Raw genomic sequence first — 16,220 nt, 5'->3', positions numbered from 1 at the left:
GACTCAGATCGTCCAGTGACTCAGATCGTCCAGTGACTCAGATCGTCCAGTGAATCAGATCTTCCAGTGAATCAGATCTTCCAGTGACTCAGATCGTCCAGTGACTCAGATCGTCCAGTGACTCCGATCGTCCAGTGACTCCGATCGTCCAGTGACTCCGATCTTCCAGTGACTCAGATCGTCCAGTGACTCAGATCTTCCAGTGACTCAGATCTTCCTGTGACTCAGATCGTCCAGTGACTCAGATCGTCCAGTGACTCAGATCGTCCAGTGACTCAGATCTTCCAGTGAATCAGATCTTCCAGTGAATCAGATCTTCCAGTGACTCAGATCGTCCAGTGACTCAGATCTTCCTGTGACTCAGATCGTCCTGTGACTCAAATCGTCCAGTGACTCAGATCGTCCAGTGACTCCGATCGTCCAGTGACTCCGATCTTCCAGTGACTCAGATCTTCCAGTGACTCAGATCTTCCAGTGACTCAGATCTTCCTGTGACTCAGATCGTCCAGTGAATCAGATCTTCCAGTGACTCAGATCTTCCAGTGACTCAGATCTTCCAGTGACTCAGATCGTCCAGTGACTCAGATCTTCCAGTGACTCAGATCTTCCAGTGACTCAGATCTTCCAGTGACTCAGATCTTCCTGTGACTCAGATCTTCCAGTGACTCAGATCGTCCAGTGACTCAGATCTTCCAGTGAATCAGATCGTCCAGTGACTCAGATCTTCCAGTGACTCAGATCGTCCAGTGACTCAGATCGTCCAGTGACTCAGATCGTCCAGTGACTCAGATCTTCCTGTGACTCAGATCGTCCTGTGACTCAGATCGTCCAGTGACTCAGATCGTCCAGTGACTCAGATCGTCCAGTGACTCCGATCGTCCAGTGAATCAGATCGTCCAGTGACTCAGATCGTCCAGTGACTCAGATCGTCCAGTGACTCAGATCTTCCTGTGACTCAGATCTTCCAGTGACTCAGATCGTCCAGTGACTCAGATCGTCCAGTGACTCAGATCTTCCAGTGACTCAGATCTTCCAGTGACTCCGATCGTCCAGTGACTCAGATCGTCCAGTGACTCAGATCGTCCAGTGACTCAGATCATCCAGTGACTCAGATCTTCCAGTGAATCAGATCTTCCTGTGACTCTGTTCCATCTGGGGAGAGCTGAGAGAGAATTGTTCACATTGTCATTTTAAACCTTGCAATGGTACAAAGAATGAAAAGCTTGCATTTCTATAGCGCCCTTCACAACCTCTGCCCGTCCCAAAGCGTTTTACAGCCACTGAGGTACTTTTGAAGTGTGGTCGCTGTTGTAATATAGGAAATATAGAAGCCAATTCGCAGACAGCAAGCTCCCACAAACAGCAATGTGATCAATGACCTGATCTCAGGATATCCCTATTTATTAAAGGGACAAGACACTTAAACACAGTTGTTCTTGAGCAGAATGAAACATTGGCCTTTAAATTACACTGTGGAACAATGTGTATGAACCCTTAGCAATTATTACAGTTCCAGTGTTTAGAGCAGAGGTATTGTCATTGTGTGGGACTGGAGGCTGCTATTTCTGGCCAACTGCCCCATACCAGACAGTACTGGAGTTTTAATAAAATACATAGGAAATATTAATTTTCCCCATTCATTCTTCCTCAGTGTCAGTCATGACTCAGTGTCACACTCTTGCCTCTCAGTGACATGGTTGTAGGTTCAAGACGTACTCCAGAGACTTGAGCACAAAATCCAGGCTGACACTCTAGTGCAGTACTGAGGGAGTGCTGCACTGTCAGAGGTGCCATCTCCCAGATGAGACATTAAACTTCGGCCCTGCCTTCCCTCTCTGGTGGATGCAAAGGATCTCACAGCAATATTTGGAAGAAGAGCAGAGGATTTCATTCCGGTGCCTTCGACAATGTTTATCCCTCAACCAACATCACTAAAACAGATGATCTGGTCAATACCACGTTGCTGTTTGTGGGATCTTACTGTGCACAATTTGACTGCCGTGTTTCCAACATTACAACAGTGACTACACTTCAAATAAGCACTTCATTGGCTGTAAAACACTTTGGAATGTCCTGTGATCTTGAAGGGCGTTATATAAGTGCAAATTTGTTCTCTTATATAAAAATTGCCACTATTGAAAGAAAGGACTTGCATTTCCAGTCTGCCTGTGACCATTTTAGTACCTTAGTAAATGATTGCATTATAATTGCATAATTCAGAGTATGAACCGTCTGGTTTTGCAGGCAGATACTGTGGTAGAGAGCGCCTGTCTCCAGAGGTTTATGAAGAGTCAGAGGCTGATGTGTGCAGTGAAGACCTGCTGCCCAGAGTGTTTGTGGCTCTTTTTGATTATGATCCATTATCAATGTCGCCTAATCCTGATGCTGCAGAGGAAGAACTTCCGTTCAAGGAGGGGCAGATAATTAAGGTAATGCCGCCTAGTAATGGACAGAAATCCAAACGTGATGTGAGGTGAGTGGAGCGTGCTCGGGAGGAACAGGTTCCCAAAGCTCTCCACCACTGGGGGTTTTCCCTACCTCATGTCTGGCTCTGTTGTTGACTCATTGATAGAGATTGATCGCTGTGATTGGTCAACAACTCCCATTATCATTGTACCATGTGACTGTCAGGATGGGAGAATGCGAACTGAATGGACGTTGTTTTTTTTTTCCATCTCGTAATTCTTTGTTGCTATGATGCAGTGTGTTATCTGGTTTACAGAACAATTTTAAAATAGTTACAAACCTTTTATAGTTTTACATAAGTTTTCTACATTAAGTTTGTTCATTGTTTGACTCCTTTTTCATGCTGCTTTGTCTCGCTGTGTTTTACTTTACCAATACTGCAGTCCTTGAATGTGTTGTCACTTACCAAATCCGTGTCCATTTTTCCCACAACTCCATGTTTGAACCCGTCTCCAAACAGGTTTCCACTCCTGTCACAGCACTGAAATAATACTCGCCAATGTGACTGTGACCTGGTTAAACTAACCCTCCTCATCCCCCTCAACCTATCTGTAATCTATGCAACAGTTAAGCACACCATCCTCCTCCAATTCCTCTCCCCATTATCAAGTTCAGTGCGACTGCCCTTGCTTGGTTTACTCCAGTTGCAGCCAGAGCTTCTGCAATAATCAATTTCCCACTCTTACACAAAGATCTATCCTTGACCCCTTCCTCTTCCTCATCTATGTGTCGCCCCGGGAAACATCATCCAAAGATATGGGTTCGGCTTTCATGTGTAATCTCACATCAGCTGCAATGTCGTCAGAATGCCCAACTCAAGACTGCCCAAACAGGTGCTCTACTCAGAGCTAGGCCAGGAAGCTCGTTCATATGAGGACAAAAGAAATGTTTCAAAGACAATCTCAAAGCCTCCATGAAGGTCTGCTTTATTAACATCAACACATGGGCAGCAGAATCATGACCAAAATAGTAATCATAAAAAATGTTATCAAGACCTTCCAAACAGCAAGAGCAGCCACCAAGAGAGAACAGCGAGAGAGATGGAACAACAGGACGACTGCTCAAGCCAACAATCTGCCACCATCTCTCTCAGCCAACAAGCAATGTGCTCACTGTGGGAGAGCCTGTAAGGCTAAGATAGGGCTCATAAGCCAACACTGACATCTCACGTCCACCCAGCCATCCGCAAGGAAGAATCATCCTCGACATGAGGCATTTCCAATGATGATGGTGTATGCTGATGACACCCAGTTCTAATCTACTTTCTCGAGCCCTCCATGTCTCTGTGTTGTTAGTCTGCTTATCTGACATCTAGTTCTGGTTAAACATTGGGAAGACCACAGGCATCACATTCAGTTCCCACCACAAACTCCGTACTCTTGCCATTGATTCCATCACCCCCGCTGTCCAATTTGCTCCTGAGCTCAGCTTTCAAACCCGTATACTCTTCAAGACTGCCTACTCCCAGCTCTGTTACATTGCATGGCTCCACCCCTCAGTGGTTCTGCTGTTGAAACCTCATCTATGACTCTTGTTACCTCCAGACTGAACTACACCAACACTCTGCTGATGGGCCTCCCATCTTCCACCCTCAGCTCATCCAAAACTCTGCTGATATTTTCTGGATTTAATTCATTGGATTAATTTTGTGTTGATTGAGTGAGTGGATGTGGGGTATGTGGACTTTAGGAAATACTTTGACAAGGTGCCGCACAGGAGATTTTTGGAGAAGATTAAGGGTTATAGAATTAAAAGGATTTAGCAAACTGGATTAAAAAATTGGTTGGAAGAGAGAAAACAGAGTAGGAGTTCATAGAATTGTACAATACTGAAAGAGGCCACTTGGCCCATCATGCCTGTGCTGGCTCTTAGAAAGAGCACTTGTGCTTAGTCCCACTTCCCCGCTTTTTCTCAGTAACCCTGTAAATTCCTCATGATCAAGTACGTGTCCAACTCTCTTTGAACATTATTTATGGATTCAGCTTCCAACACCTTTTCGAGTTGAGTGTTCCAGATCCTGACAACTGTCAGTGAAAAAATTTCTCCTTCTCATCACTCTCGCTCTTTTGCTAGTGATTTTGAATCTATGACTCCGGCTATTAACCCTCTCCCCAGAGGGAATATGTTTTTTCCCTATTTACTCTTATCAAAACCTCTCATCGTCTTGTAAACCTCTTTTATGTCACCTCTTAAACTTTTTTGTTCCAAGGAAAACAGTTCCAATGTTTTCAACTTCTCCTCATGACTGAAGTGCCTCATCCCTGATATTATCCTGGTAAACCTCCTCTGCAGCCTTTCCAAGGTCTTTACATCTTTCCTGAAGTATGGTGCCCAGAACTATCCACAGTGCTACAGCTGAGGCCTAACCAGTGATTGATATAGTTCTAGCATGTTCTTTTTGCTAGTCCTCTATTTATAAACCCAAGTAACCCATATGCTTTTCAATCCACTTTATCAACTTGCCATGCCATTTTTAGGATTTGTGTCCATGACCATAGGTCTCTCTATTGATCTGCTTTTCAAAATTACAGTTACAGTACACTCTCTTTCTATATTAATCCTCCTAAAATGCATCATTTCACACTTCTCCACATTGATCTCTATCTGCTGTGCTCCTGTCCATTTCACCATCCTCTTTGGCATTCTAAAACTGATAACTATCCGCATCACTATCAACTACGTTGCCAAGTTTCATTTCATCTGCAGACTTTATAATGCTGCTCTCTACACCTGAGTCTAGGTTGTTTATAAAAATTAAAAAGAGTAATGGACCCAAAACTGACCCTTGTGGATCCATCATCACACTTTGCTTCCTGTCACTGAGACAATTTTGCATCCATGCCGCCACCTTCCCCTTCATTCCATACGGCTTCCATCTTCTTAATAAGCCTGCTGTGTGGCACTTTGTCAAATGCCTTCTGAAAGCTCATATACACAACATCTACTGCACTACCTTGGTCAGACTTCTCTGTTTCCTCATCCAAGAAATCAGTCAGACTAATCAGACACAGTTTATTTTTAACAAATCCATCCTTCCTCTCCTTGATTAACCCCTGTCTTTCCAAATGAATGTTTATTTGTCCCCGATAATGGTTTTCAATAACTTCCCCCTCATCAACATTAGGCTGTCTGGCCTGTAGTTTCCTGGTTTATTCCTCTCTCCTTTTCGATTAGTGGTATAACATTAACAGTCCTCTAGTCATCTGCACTGCTCCTGTATCCAATGAGGATTGGAAGATTATGACCAATGCCTTTGCTATATCTTTGCTTCTTTCAGCAACCTGGGATACATTCCATTTGGATCAGGGGACTTGAGTCAGTAATGCTACTCTTTTTGGTACATCTTCTCTATCTATCACTATCTGTCCATAACTTCCTTCTCCTCTTTTAGTGTAACCTTCACATCATTTAAGGGCGGTTTTTCAGAGTGGTTGGTATTGGGTGGTGGTGTGCCACAGGGTTCAGTTCTGAGGCTACTTCTGTTCACTGTGTGTATCAGTCATTTGGATATAGGTCGAGAGGGAATGATGTGAAAATTTACAGAGAAAAGTAAAACAGGAGGTCGAGTTAATTCAATGGAAGCTGCAAAGGGATTTTGATAAGGGGGAAAATGAGCTAAGAAGTGTCAGACTGAATCCAATGTCAGTGAAATGATGCATTTTGACAACAAGAGCAACAGTAACTATGTGAATGTAAGTTGGCTGAAGGGCTGAGGGGAGCAGAGGGATTTGGGGGACATGGTCACAAAATATTAAAGGTAGCTCCTCATTTTGATAAGAGTACAGGAAAACTGATGGAGTGTAGGTTTAATCACAAGTATGGAATATAAATACGAAAGGTTAATGATAAATCTATATCAAACTTTCATGAATCCTCAGTTAGAGTACTGGCTCCACACTATAGGAAGGATGTTGAAGCTTTAGAGAAGATATAATACAGATTGACCAGGATGCTGCCTGGTATGAGGTAATACAAATACAAAGGAAGAGTTGAAAAATTAGGTCTTTTATATCTTTAGAACAATACGGATTACGGGGTAATATGATAGCAGTGTTTAAAATTCTGAAAGGCTGGCATAGGGTAATTAGAAGCAGACAGTTTCCAGTAGTTGAGGGATCAAGAACGAGGGGCTGTAGATACAAAACTAAAGGTAAGAGAGTTAGAACAGCAGACAGAAGAAACCTCCTCATGTAGAGAATTGTGAGGGTAAAGACGAACGTGGACTGGATGGTCGGAATTGTTCCCAAGGTAATGTTTATCCCTAAACCAGTACCACCAAAAACAGATTAAGTCGTTGTTCACTTCAATTGCTGTTTGTGGGATCTTTCTGTGTGCAAATTGGCTGCCACATTTCCTACATGACACAAGTGACTACGTTTCAAAAGTACTTCATTGGCTGTTAATTGCTCTGAGATGTCCTGAGACTATGAAAGATGTTTGGTGGAATTTTATGCGCCCCCCCCCCCCAACCCGGCAGCAGGTTTGGAGCTGGAAAAAGCATAAAATCAGGTGGGATGGTGACGGGGAGGGGGATGGGGACGGGGAGAGGGACGGGGAGGGAGTGGGGGACAGGGAGGGGGACGCCGCCAGCTTCCCGCCTCTGCCGAAATTAAATCCAGGGCGGGAAGGCCTGCGAACAGCCCTCCTGTCCCACCACCAATTGAGGCCCTTAATTGGGCAATTAATTCCCAATTAAGGGTCTCATCCCACCGCCGCTGCAATTAGCCAATCAGCGGGCGGCCCTGTCGCCAGGGACACACAGCAGGAAAACTGTGCAGGCTGCTCGCTGGCTCCTGGGGTGGGGGTCGAGGGACCCAGCATCAGGAAGGGGGTGGCCCACTGAAAGCCACTCCCCTGCCCTTCCTAACAACCCCTCATACCCCCCTCTGCGACCCCCATCCCACAAAACCCCTCCCACCCTGACCTATCTATGGCCTGGATCCAGCGACACTCCTGGGCCTTGGCTGGGTACTCCATTGGCAGCCAGCACCGCACCACGGCTCAGTTAGAGATCTGCTGGCCTCGGATTGGCCAGAAGCTCTCAGGGGGCAGGACATTCGTCACCGGGGTACTTGATCCTGTGGAAGACCCGCTGCTGTCCATTTAAGTGCCGAATTGGCACTTGATTCAGCGAGCCTCTCATAGAAGGGGCGACGCGAGGATCCCAGCGTTGCTTTTGCCCGAGATCGAGACCCCTGTTATCCAGATAAAATCCAGGCCGTTATATAATTGCAAGTCTTCCTTATTTGCTCAGTGTTTATTCCAGGCATCATGTTTGTGTTTATAGGACACGGATTTCAAGGGTGAATGGTGAATATCTGTGTTCTTTTGAAAACAAATATTTTTTCAGGTCCGTGGGACTAAAGATGCAGATGGATTCTACCATGGAGAGACAAATGGAAGAGTGGGTCTTATCCCGTGTAATATGGTCTCTGAAATCCAGACAGATGATGAAGAGATGATGGATCAGCTGGTGAAGCAGGGTTACCTGCCTCTCAACACGCCAGTGGAAAAAATTGGTATTAGCCGTTGTAAAATTAAGAGACACTTTACCTGATTGCGCTTGGTATGCATTGATTTGCAGTCTTTAGAGGCCCTGCACCAGATTTGCATTAGAAAGCAGTTGTATGTTTGCATGGATGATAAGGAGACTTTCTGTGTCTCTGATTGTTATGCATTCATCATGCAGTGAGATTTGAATTTGGTGCATTCGAAGGAAACACACAGGACAAAGAAACATCATTGAGCAAACCCCAGATGGAGAAAGAAAAGCCTTGTCAAATTGAAGCTCTGCTAACATAGCAAGCTGAGCTAGTCAGCTGCAGTGGGATGGGTTTAGATCCACAGCGGTGAGAGGGGATGGGAGAATGGGCTAAATACTGACAATGTTAACAAAATAGGACTCTTGCAAAATTATCTTTCTAGGTAATTTCCCACATTAATGTGGTGATTCCAGTTAGATCACTGGGGGTTTTACAATGTAGTTTGTCTCACAGACAACTGATTGCAGCAACTTTTTTGTGACCATCCCAGATATCAGCTGTCACAGACACAGAATCAGTGCCCACCCTGCCAGAACCCAGTGTGATTCTGAGCCTTTGGAAGCTGCATTTACTGCAGCTTCTTCCCAGTCTAGTCAGTAAAGCCTTGTGCTGATTCACTCCTGCTTTGGCTCTTAGATTCTGACAGTCTATTAACACGTTAATTTACACCCTTGAAGGTGTCGTAGCAAATCTTCTGGTTGCTTCACGTTTTCTCTTCTTCTTTGTTTTTATTTGCACGCATCCCTTTCCTGAAGTGAACTCTGAGCGTGACAAAGAGAGCACGCGCTCTGTTAACCGCAGATCCCGCAAGTCTAAACGAGGTCTGTGGAAACTAACTTGTTCAATAAAAGTCATGTGCTTTTAAAAAACATTTTTTTTTGAGTGTGCTGATTTGCTTTGGGCTGATGAAGTGCAAAGTTGTGTTTTGTTTCTTTTTTTTTGTATTTCGATGCTTGTCTAACTCGAACAATGTGTGGATGAGTGATTCCCTTTTATCTTACACTCCTCATTTTTCAGTCACTCCTTTTATTTTTCATTGTAAAAAAAAATGTTTTCTCTGTATCGTGTGCGGCTGCATTTCCTGCTGCTGTTGTGATGGAGACAGTGTTTGACGGAGGACTTCAGCCATCACAGTGGCATCATTTACTCCTTTCCTTTCCACGCCCACCCCCCCACACTGTTCAGTTCACTTCTGATCTCACCTCCCTAGTATCTCGGCAACTTCAAAGAGATGAGCCAATAAGAACAGAACCAGGAGACACCACAAGCTTCCAGCAGACCAACAGATTCCTACTGGGAGGCTCTTGGATCTGTGCACAGACGAGGTTTGACTCCTGCCAGTTTTTATTTGGATCCATAAGCCATTTTTCCAATTTTTTTTGGGGGTGTGAATTTCTCCTCATCATCATCCTCCCTCTCACTCTGTCTCCTTCCAAACCACTCCTGTCTCCCCACCGCCCCTTATTAGCCCTAAAGATGAACTAGCCGTACAAGGCAGCAGAGCCTCTGGTGTCCTGGACTAGTTCCAACCATCATGGGAGTTGGAGGGGAATTTTCCAGATTTTATTTCCTTCACTAATTGGCCTTTATCTGTTTTTTTTTTCCTCTCCCAGGAGCTTTTCTTGCTCTGGGTGCAGTGGCAAGTGTCTGAATTATGAAGCATAAGGTATTGTGACTGTGTGGGACAGGTTGGATGGATAGGGATTGCCAACCCTCCAGGATTGTCCTGGAGCTCCCAGGAATTAAAAATGAATCTCTTGGGCCCCGCTGTGAGGAAAATAAGAGGAAAATTATTTGAAAACTTTTATTACTTATAAAAATATTGCAAATGTTGGGAGAAAAGGTGTTTGATGTGCAGGGCGGGATGGTCATGTGATGAAACCTCCAGGAGTATGTCCGACTAGAGTTGGCAACCCAATGGCTGGACCAGGTCTTGTTCTGTCCAACATTTTCATCTGTGGATTTAAAAACCTACAAGCAGAATCCTACAATAGTCAGGACGGATTTCCTCTGGTCAATGCACTTTGTTGACATTGTAAATATAGTAGATGGAGTCAGTGCATTTGCTTGTGGGTTCGTTGTACATTCAAGACCCACTCCAGGCCTTGATCATAAAAAAAAAACCAAGCTGACGCTCCAGTGCAGAACTGAGGGAGTGCTGCACTGTCAGAGGAGCCGTCTTTCAGATGAGATATTAAACCAATGGCAGGTCTACCCATGACACTATTCAAAGAAGCCCAGTGTCCTGGCCAATATTTATACCTCAGTCACCATCACTAAAACAGATGTCCCGATCATTATCACATTACTGTTTGTGGGAGCTTGCTGTGCACAAATTAGCTGTTGTGTTTCCTACATTACAAAATGACTACACTTCAAAAAGAAGTCCTTCATTGGCTGTAAAACACTTTTGGACACATGGTGGTCATGAAAGGCGCTATGTAAATGCAAGTCTTTCTTATTCTATCTGGCATGACTAAACAATTGGATCTATGGTTTGTTAGCAATGCTGACCAGAAGAAATCGTCCCCTGATTGTCTGAAGGGTGTTGAGCGCTAGTCCCAAAAGTTGACATTGTACCAAATCGATGACAGCTTCTCTCCTCCCAGCGAGACTCCAAATAGATTCAAAAATGCAGGGAGGGGGAAGGAATGGCAGAATTAACACAGATAACTGCTGCAAGTGGAGGAAACATCAGTGTGTATTATTTTAAAACCTACCTTTGCTGTGTATTTTACAACAGAGCGGAACAGGCGGAGCAGCCGACAGCATTTGCTTGCTACCCGGAGAATGGTGGCTCTATATGACTATGATCCAAGAGAAAGTTCACCTAACGTTGATGTGGAGGTAGTGATTTCAAATAGGCCTCTACGTCCATTGCTAATCGGATATTCTAAAGTTTTCTATAGAAAAACGCTTATTTTTAAGGTGCTTTTCTAATCAACCGAGACACTCGAGAGTAACAGAGGAAAGTTAATTCTATTCCCTTGTGTTTTTTCTTGTTTCCACTCCTAGAGGGGATTTGATTTAGTAAATAAAGGAGAAACTGTTTTCAGTGACAGGAGGGTCGGTAAACAGAGAACTCAGACTTAACACAATCGGCAAAAGAACCAGAGGGGGAGATGAGGAGAATTGTTTTTACACAGTGAGTTGTTGTGATCTGGAATGCACTGCCGGAAAGGGCGGTGGAAGCAGATTCAACACAATCAATAAAGAATTCGATAAATAGTTGGAAAGGAAAAATTTTCAGGGCGATGATTAAAGTGCATGCGGGAGTGAGATTAATTGGATAGCTCTTTCAAAAAGCTAGCACAGGCTCAATGGGCCAAATAGCCACATTCTGTAAGACGCAATGATTCTCTTTAGCAGATTTACACAATGTGCGGCACTGCCAGGCTAACAGACTGGCAGCTGATTTGTCCCATGTCTTGAGCTGTACACTCTGAGCCTGCTCAGGAAGTGCCTCCCTGAAACAGAGCTTGATGCACCTGATAATCTCCGAGGAGCATTGATGGTCTGTCTCAACCTTTTTCTGAGAGACTTGAACCTATAGTTCAGGCTGGAACTCCCAGTGCAGTACTGAGGGAGTGCTGCAGTGTCGGAGGGTCAGTACTGAGGGAGTGCCGCACTGTCAGAGGGTCAGTACTGAGGGAGTGCCGCACTGTCAGAGGGTCAGTACTGACGGAGTGCAGCACTGTCGGAGGGTCAGTACTGAGGGAGTGCTGCACTGTCGGAGGGTCAGTACTGAGGGAGTGCCGCACTGTCAGAGGGTCAGTACTGACGGAGTGCAGCACTGTCGGAGGGTCAGTACTGAGGGAGTGCTGCACTGTCGGAGGGTCAGTACTGAGGGAGTGCCGCACTGTCAGAGGGTCAGTACTGAGGGAGTGCCGCACTGTCAGAGGGTCAGTACTGACGGAGTGCAGCACTGTCGGAGGGTCAGTACTGACGGAGTGCAGCACTGTCGGAGGGTCAGTACTGACGGAGTGCAGCACTGTCGGAGGGTCAGTACTGAGGGAGTGCTGCACTGTCGGAGGGTCAGTACTGAGGGAGTGCTGCACTGTCGAAGGGTCAGTACTGAGGGAGTGCTGCACTGTCGAAGGGTCAGTACTGAGGGAGTGCTGCACTGTCGAAGGGTCAGTACTGAGGGAGTGCTGCACTGTCGGAGGGTCAGTACTGAGGGAGTGCTGCACAGTCGGAGGGTCAGTACTGAGGTAGTGCTGCACTGTCGGAAGGTCAGGACTGAGGGAGTGCTGCACAGTCGGAGGGTCAGTACTGAGGTAGTGCTGCACTGTCGGAGGGTCAGTACTGAGGGAGTGCTGCACTGTCGGAGGGTCAGTACTGAGGGAGTGCCGCACTGTCAGAGGGTCAGTACTGAGGGAGTGCCGCACTGTCAGAGGGTCAGTACTGACGGAGTGCAGCACTGTCGGAGGGTCAGTACTGAGGGAGTGCTGCACTGTCGGAGGGTCAGTACTGAGGGAGTGCTGCACTGTCGAAGGGTCAGTACTGAGGGAGTGCTGCACTGTCGAAGGGTCAGTACTGAGGGAGTGCTGCACTGTCGAAGGGTCAGTACTGAGGGAGTGCTGCACTGTCGGAGGGTCAGTACTGAGGGAGTGCTGCACAGTCGGAGGGTCAGTACTGAGGTAGTGCTGCACTGTCGGAAGGTCAGGACTGAGGGAGTGCTGCACTGTCGGAGGGTCAGTACTGAGGGAGTGCTGCACTGTCGGAGGGTCAGTACTGAGGGAGTGCTGCACTGTCGGAGGGTCAGTACTGAGGGAGTGCTGCACAGTCGGAGGGTCAGTACTGAGGTAGTGCTGCACTGTCGGAGGGTCAGTACTGAGGGAGTGCTGCACTGTCGGAGGGTCAGTACTGAGGGAGTGCCGCACTGTCAGAGGGTCAGTACTGAGGGAGTGCCGCACTGTCAGAGGGTCAGTACTGACGGAGTGCAGCACTGTCGGAGGGTCAGTACTGAGGGAGTGCTGCACTGTCGGAGGGTCAGTACTGAGGGAGTGCTGCACTGTCGAAGGGTCAGTACTGAGGGAGTGCTGCACTGTCGAAGGGTCAGTACTGAGGGAGTGCTGCACTGTCGAAGGGTCAGTACTGAGGGAGTGCTGCACTGTCGAAGGGTCAGTACTGAGGGAGTGCTGCACAGTCGGAAGGTCAGGACTGAGGGAGTGCTGCACTGTCGAAGGGTCAGTACTGAGGGAGTGCTGCACAGTCGAAGGGTCAGTACTGAGGTAGTGCTGCACTGTCGGAAGGTCAGGACTGAGGGAGTGCTGCACTGTCGGAGGGTCAGTACTGAGGGAGTGCTGCACTGTCGGAGGGTCAGTACTGAGGGAGTGCTGCACTGTCGGAGGGTCAGTACTGAGGGAGTGCTGCACTGTCGGAGGGTCAGTACTGAGGGAGTGCTGCACTGTCGGAGGGTCAGTACTGAGGGAGTGCTGCACTGTCGGAGGGTCAGTACTGAGGGAGAGCTGCACTGTCGGAGGTTCAGTACTGCGGGAGTGCTGCAGTGTCGGAGGGTCAGTACTGAGGGAGTGCTGCACAGTTGGAGGGTCAGTACTGAGGGAGTGCTGCACAGTTGGAGGGTCAGTACTGAGGGAGAGCTGCACTGTCGGAGGGTCAGTACTGAGGGAGTGCTGCACAGTTGGAGGGTCAGTATTGAGGGAGTGCTGCACTGTCGGAAGGTCAGTACTGAGGGAGAGCTGCACTGTCGGAGGGTCAGTACTGAGGGAGTGCTGCACAGTTGGAGGGTCAGTATTGAGGGAGTGCTGCACTGTCGGAAGGTCAGTACTGCGGGAGTTCTGCACAGTTGGAGGGGCAGTACTGAGGGAGTGCTGCACTGTCGGAGGTTCAGTACTGCGGGAGTGCTGCAGTGTCGGAGGGTCAGTACTGAGGGAGTGCTGCACTGTCGGAGGGTCAGTACTGAGGGAGTGCTGCACTGTCGGAGGGTCAGTACTGAGGGAGTGCTGCACTGTCGGAGGGTCAGTACTGAGGGAGTGCTGCACTGTCGGAAGGTCAGTACTGAGGGAGTGCTGCACTGTCGGAGGGTCAGTACTGAGGGAGTGCTGCACTGTCGGAGGGTCAGTACTGAGGGAGTGCTGCACTGTCGGAGGGTCAGTACTGAGGGAGTGCTGCACTGTCGGAGGGTCAGTATTGAGGGAGTGCTGCACTGTCGGAAGGTCAGTACTGCGGGAGTTCTGCACAGTTGGAGGGTCAGTACTGAGGGAGTGCTGCACTGTCGGAGGTTCAGTACTGCGGGAGTGCTGCAGTGTCGGAGGGTCAGTACTGAGGGAGTGCTGCACTGTCGGAGGGTCAGTACTGAGGGAGTGCTGCACTGTCGGAGGGTCAGTACTGAGGGAGTGCTGCACTGTCGGAGGGTCAGTACTGAGGGAGTGCTGCACTGTTGGAGGGTCAGTACTGCGGGAGTGCTGCAGTGTCGGAGGGTCAGTACTGAGGGAGTGCTGCACTGTCGGAGGGTCAGTACTGAGGGAGTGCTGCACTGTCGGAGGGTCAGTACTGAGGGAGTTCTGCACTGTCGGAGGGTCAGTACTGAGGGAGTGCTGCACTGTCGGAGGGTCAGTACTGAGGGAGTGCTGCACTGTCGGAGGGTCAGTACTGAGGGAGTTCTGCACAGTTGGAGGGGCAGTACTGAGGGAGTGCTGCACTGTCGGAGGGTCAGTACTGCGGGAGTTCTGCACAGTTGGAGGGGCAGTACTGAGGGAGTGCTGCACTGTCGGAGGGTCAGTACTGAGGGAGTGCTGCACTGTCGGAGGGTCAGTACTGAGGGAGTGCTGCACTGTCGGAGGGTCAGTACTGAGGGAGTTCTGCACTGTCGGAGGGTCAGTACTGAGGGAGTGCTGCACTGTCGGAGGGTCAGTACTGAGGGAGTGCTGCACTGTCGGAGGGTCAGTACTGAGGGAGTTCTGCACAGTTGGAGGGGCAGTACTGCGGGAGTTCTGCACAGTTGGAGGGGCAGTACTGAGGGAGTGCTGCACTGTCGGAGGGTCAGTACTGAGGGAGTGCTGCACTGTCGGAGGGTCAGTACTGAGGGAGTGCTGCACTGTTGGAGGGTCAGTACTGCGGGAGTGCTGCAGTGTCGGAGGGTCAGTACTGAGGGAGTGCTGCACTGTCGGAGGGTCAGTACTGAGGGAGTGCTGCACTGTCGGAGGGTCAGTACTGAGGGAGTTCTGCACTGTCGGAGGGTCAGTACTGAGGGAGTGCTGCACTGTCGGAGGGTCAGTACTGAGGGAGTGCTGCACTGTCGGAAGGTCAGTACTGAGGGAGTGCTGCACAGTCGGAGGGTCAGTACTGAAGGAGTTCTGCACAGTTGGAGGGTCAGTACTGAGGGAGTGCTGCACTGTCGGAGGGTCAGTACTGAGGGAGAGCTGCACTGTCGGAAGGTCAGTACTGAGGCAGTGCCGCACTGTCAGAGGGTCAGTACTGAGGGAGTGCTGCACTGTCGGAGGGTCAGTACTGAGGGAGAGCTGCACTGTCGGAAGGTCAGTACTGAGGGAGTTCTGCACAGTTGGAGGGGCAGTACTGAGGGAGTGCTGCACTGTCGGAAGGTCAGTACTGAGGGAGAGCTGCACTGTCGGAAGGTCAGTACTGAGGGAGTGCTGCACTGTCGGAGGGTCAGTACTGAGGGAGTGCTGCACAGTCGGAGGGTCAGTACTGAGGGAGTTCTGCACAGTTGGAGGGTCAGTACTGAGGGAGTGCTGCACTGTCGGAAGGTCAGTACTGAGGGAGTTCTGCACAGTTGGAGGGTCAGTACTGAGGCAGTGCCGCACTGTCAGAGGGTCAGTACTGAGGGAGTGCTGCACTGTCGGAAGGTCAGTACTGAGGGAGTTCTGCACAGTTGGAGGGTCAGTACTGAGGGAGTGCTGCACTGTCGGAAGGTCAGTACTGAGGGCGTTCTGCACAGTTGGAGGGTCAGTACTGAGGCAGTGCCGCACTGTCAGAGGGTCAGTACTGAGGGAGTGCTGCACTGTCGGAGGGTCAGTACTGAGGGAGTTCTGCACTGTCGGAGGGTCAGTACTGCGGGAGTTCTGCACAGTCGGAGGGTCAGTACTGCGGGAGTTCTGCACAGTTGAAGGGTCAGTACTGAGGGAGTTCTGCACAGTTGGAGGGTCAGTACTGAGGGAGAGCTGCACTGTCGGAGGGTCAGTACTGAGGGAGTGCTGCACTGTCGGAGGGTCAGTACTGAGGGAGTTC

General features: G+C 48.7%; 1 protein-coding gene across 7 annotated transcripts in view; it reads left to right on the top strand.

Annotated features, from left to right (window-relative positions):
• Positions 1–16,220, top strand: part of rimbp2b (RIMS binding protein 2b) — a 480,114-nt gene that overhangs the window by 443,796 nt on the left and 20,098 nt on the right. For 5 of the 7 annotated variants that reach the window (XM_068054578.1, XM_068054577.1, XM_068054575.1 and 2 more), the window contains 4 exons: positions 2,245–2,429; positions 7,817–7,985; positions 8,765–8,830; positions 10,753–10,856. In XM_068054578.1, coding sequence (XP_067910679.1) covers positions 2,245–2,429; positions 7,817–7,985; positions 8,765–8,830; positions 10,753–10,856 — 524 coding nt within the window. The remainder of the gene's footprint in view (positions 1–2,244; positions 2,430–7,816; positions 7,986–8,764; positions 8,831–10,752; positions 10,857–16,220) is intronic. The other 2 variants (XM_068054576.1, XM_068054582.1) reach the window with 1 other exon arrangement.

The sequence above is a fragment of the Heterodontus francisci genome, chromosome 23, assembly GCF_036365525.1.
Source record: "Heterodontus francisci isolate sHetFra1 chromosome 23, sHetFra1.hap1, whole genome shotgun sequence".
NCBI lineage: Eukaryota > Metazoa > Chordata > Chondrichthyes > Heterodontiformes > Heterodontidae > Heterodontus > Heterodontus francisci.
Note: the sequence above shows the minus strand (reverse complement) of the source record. Positions and strands in the feature narration are given on the sequence as shown.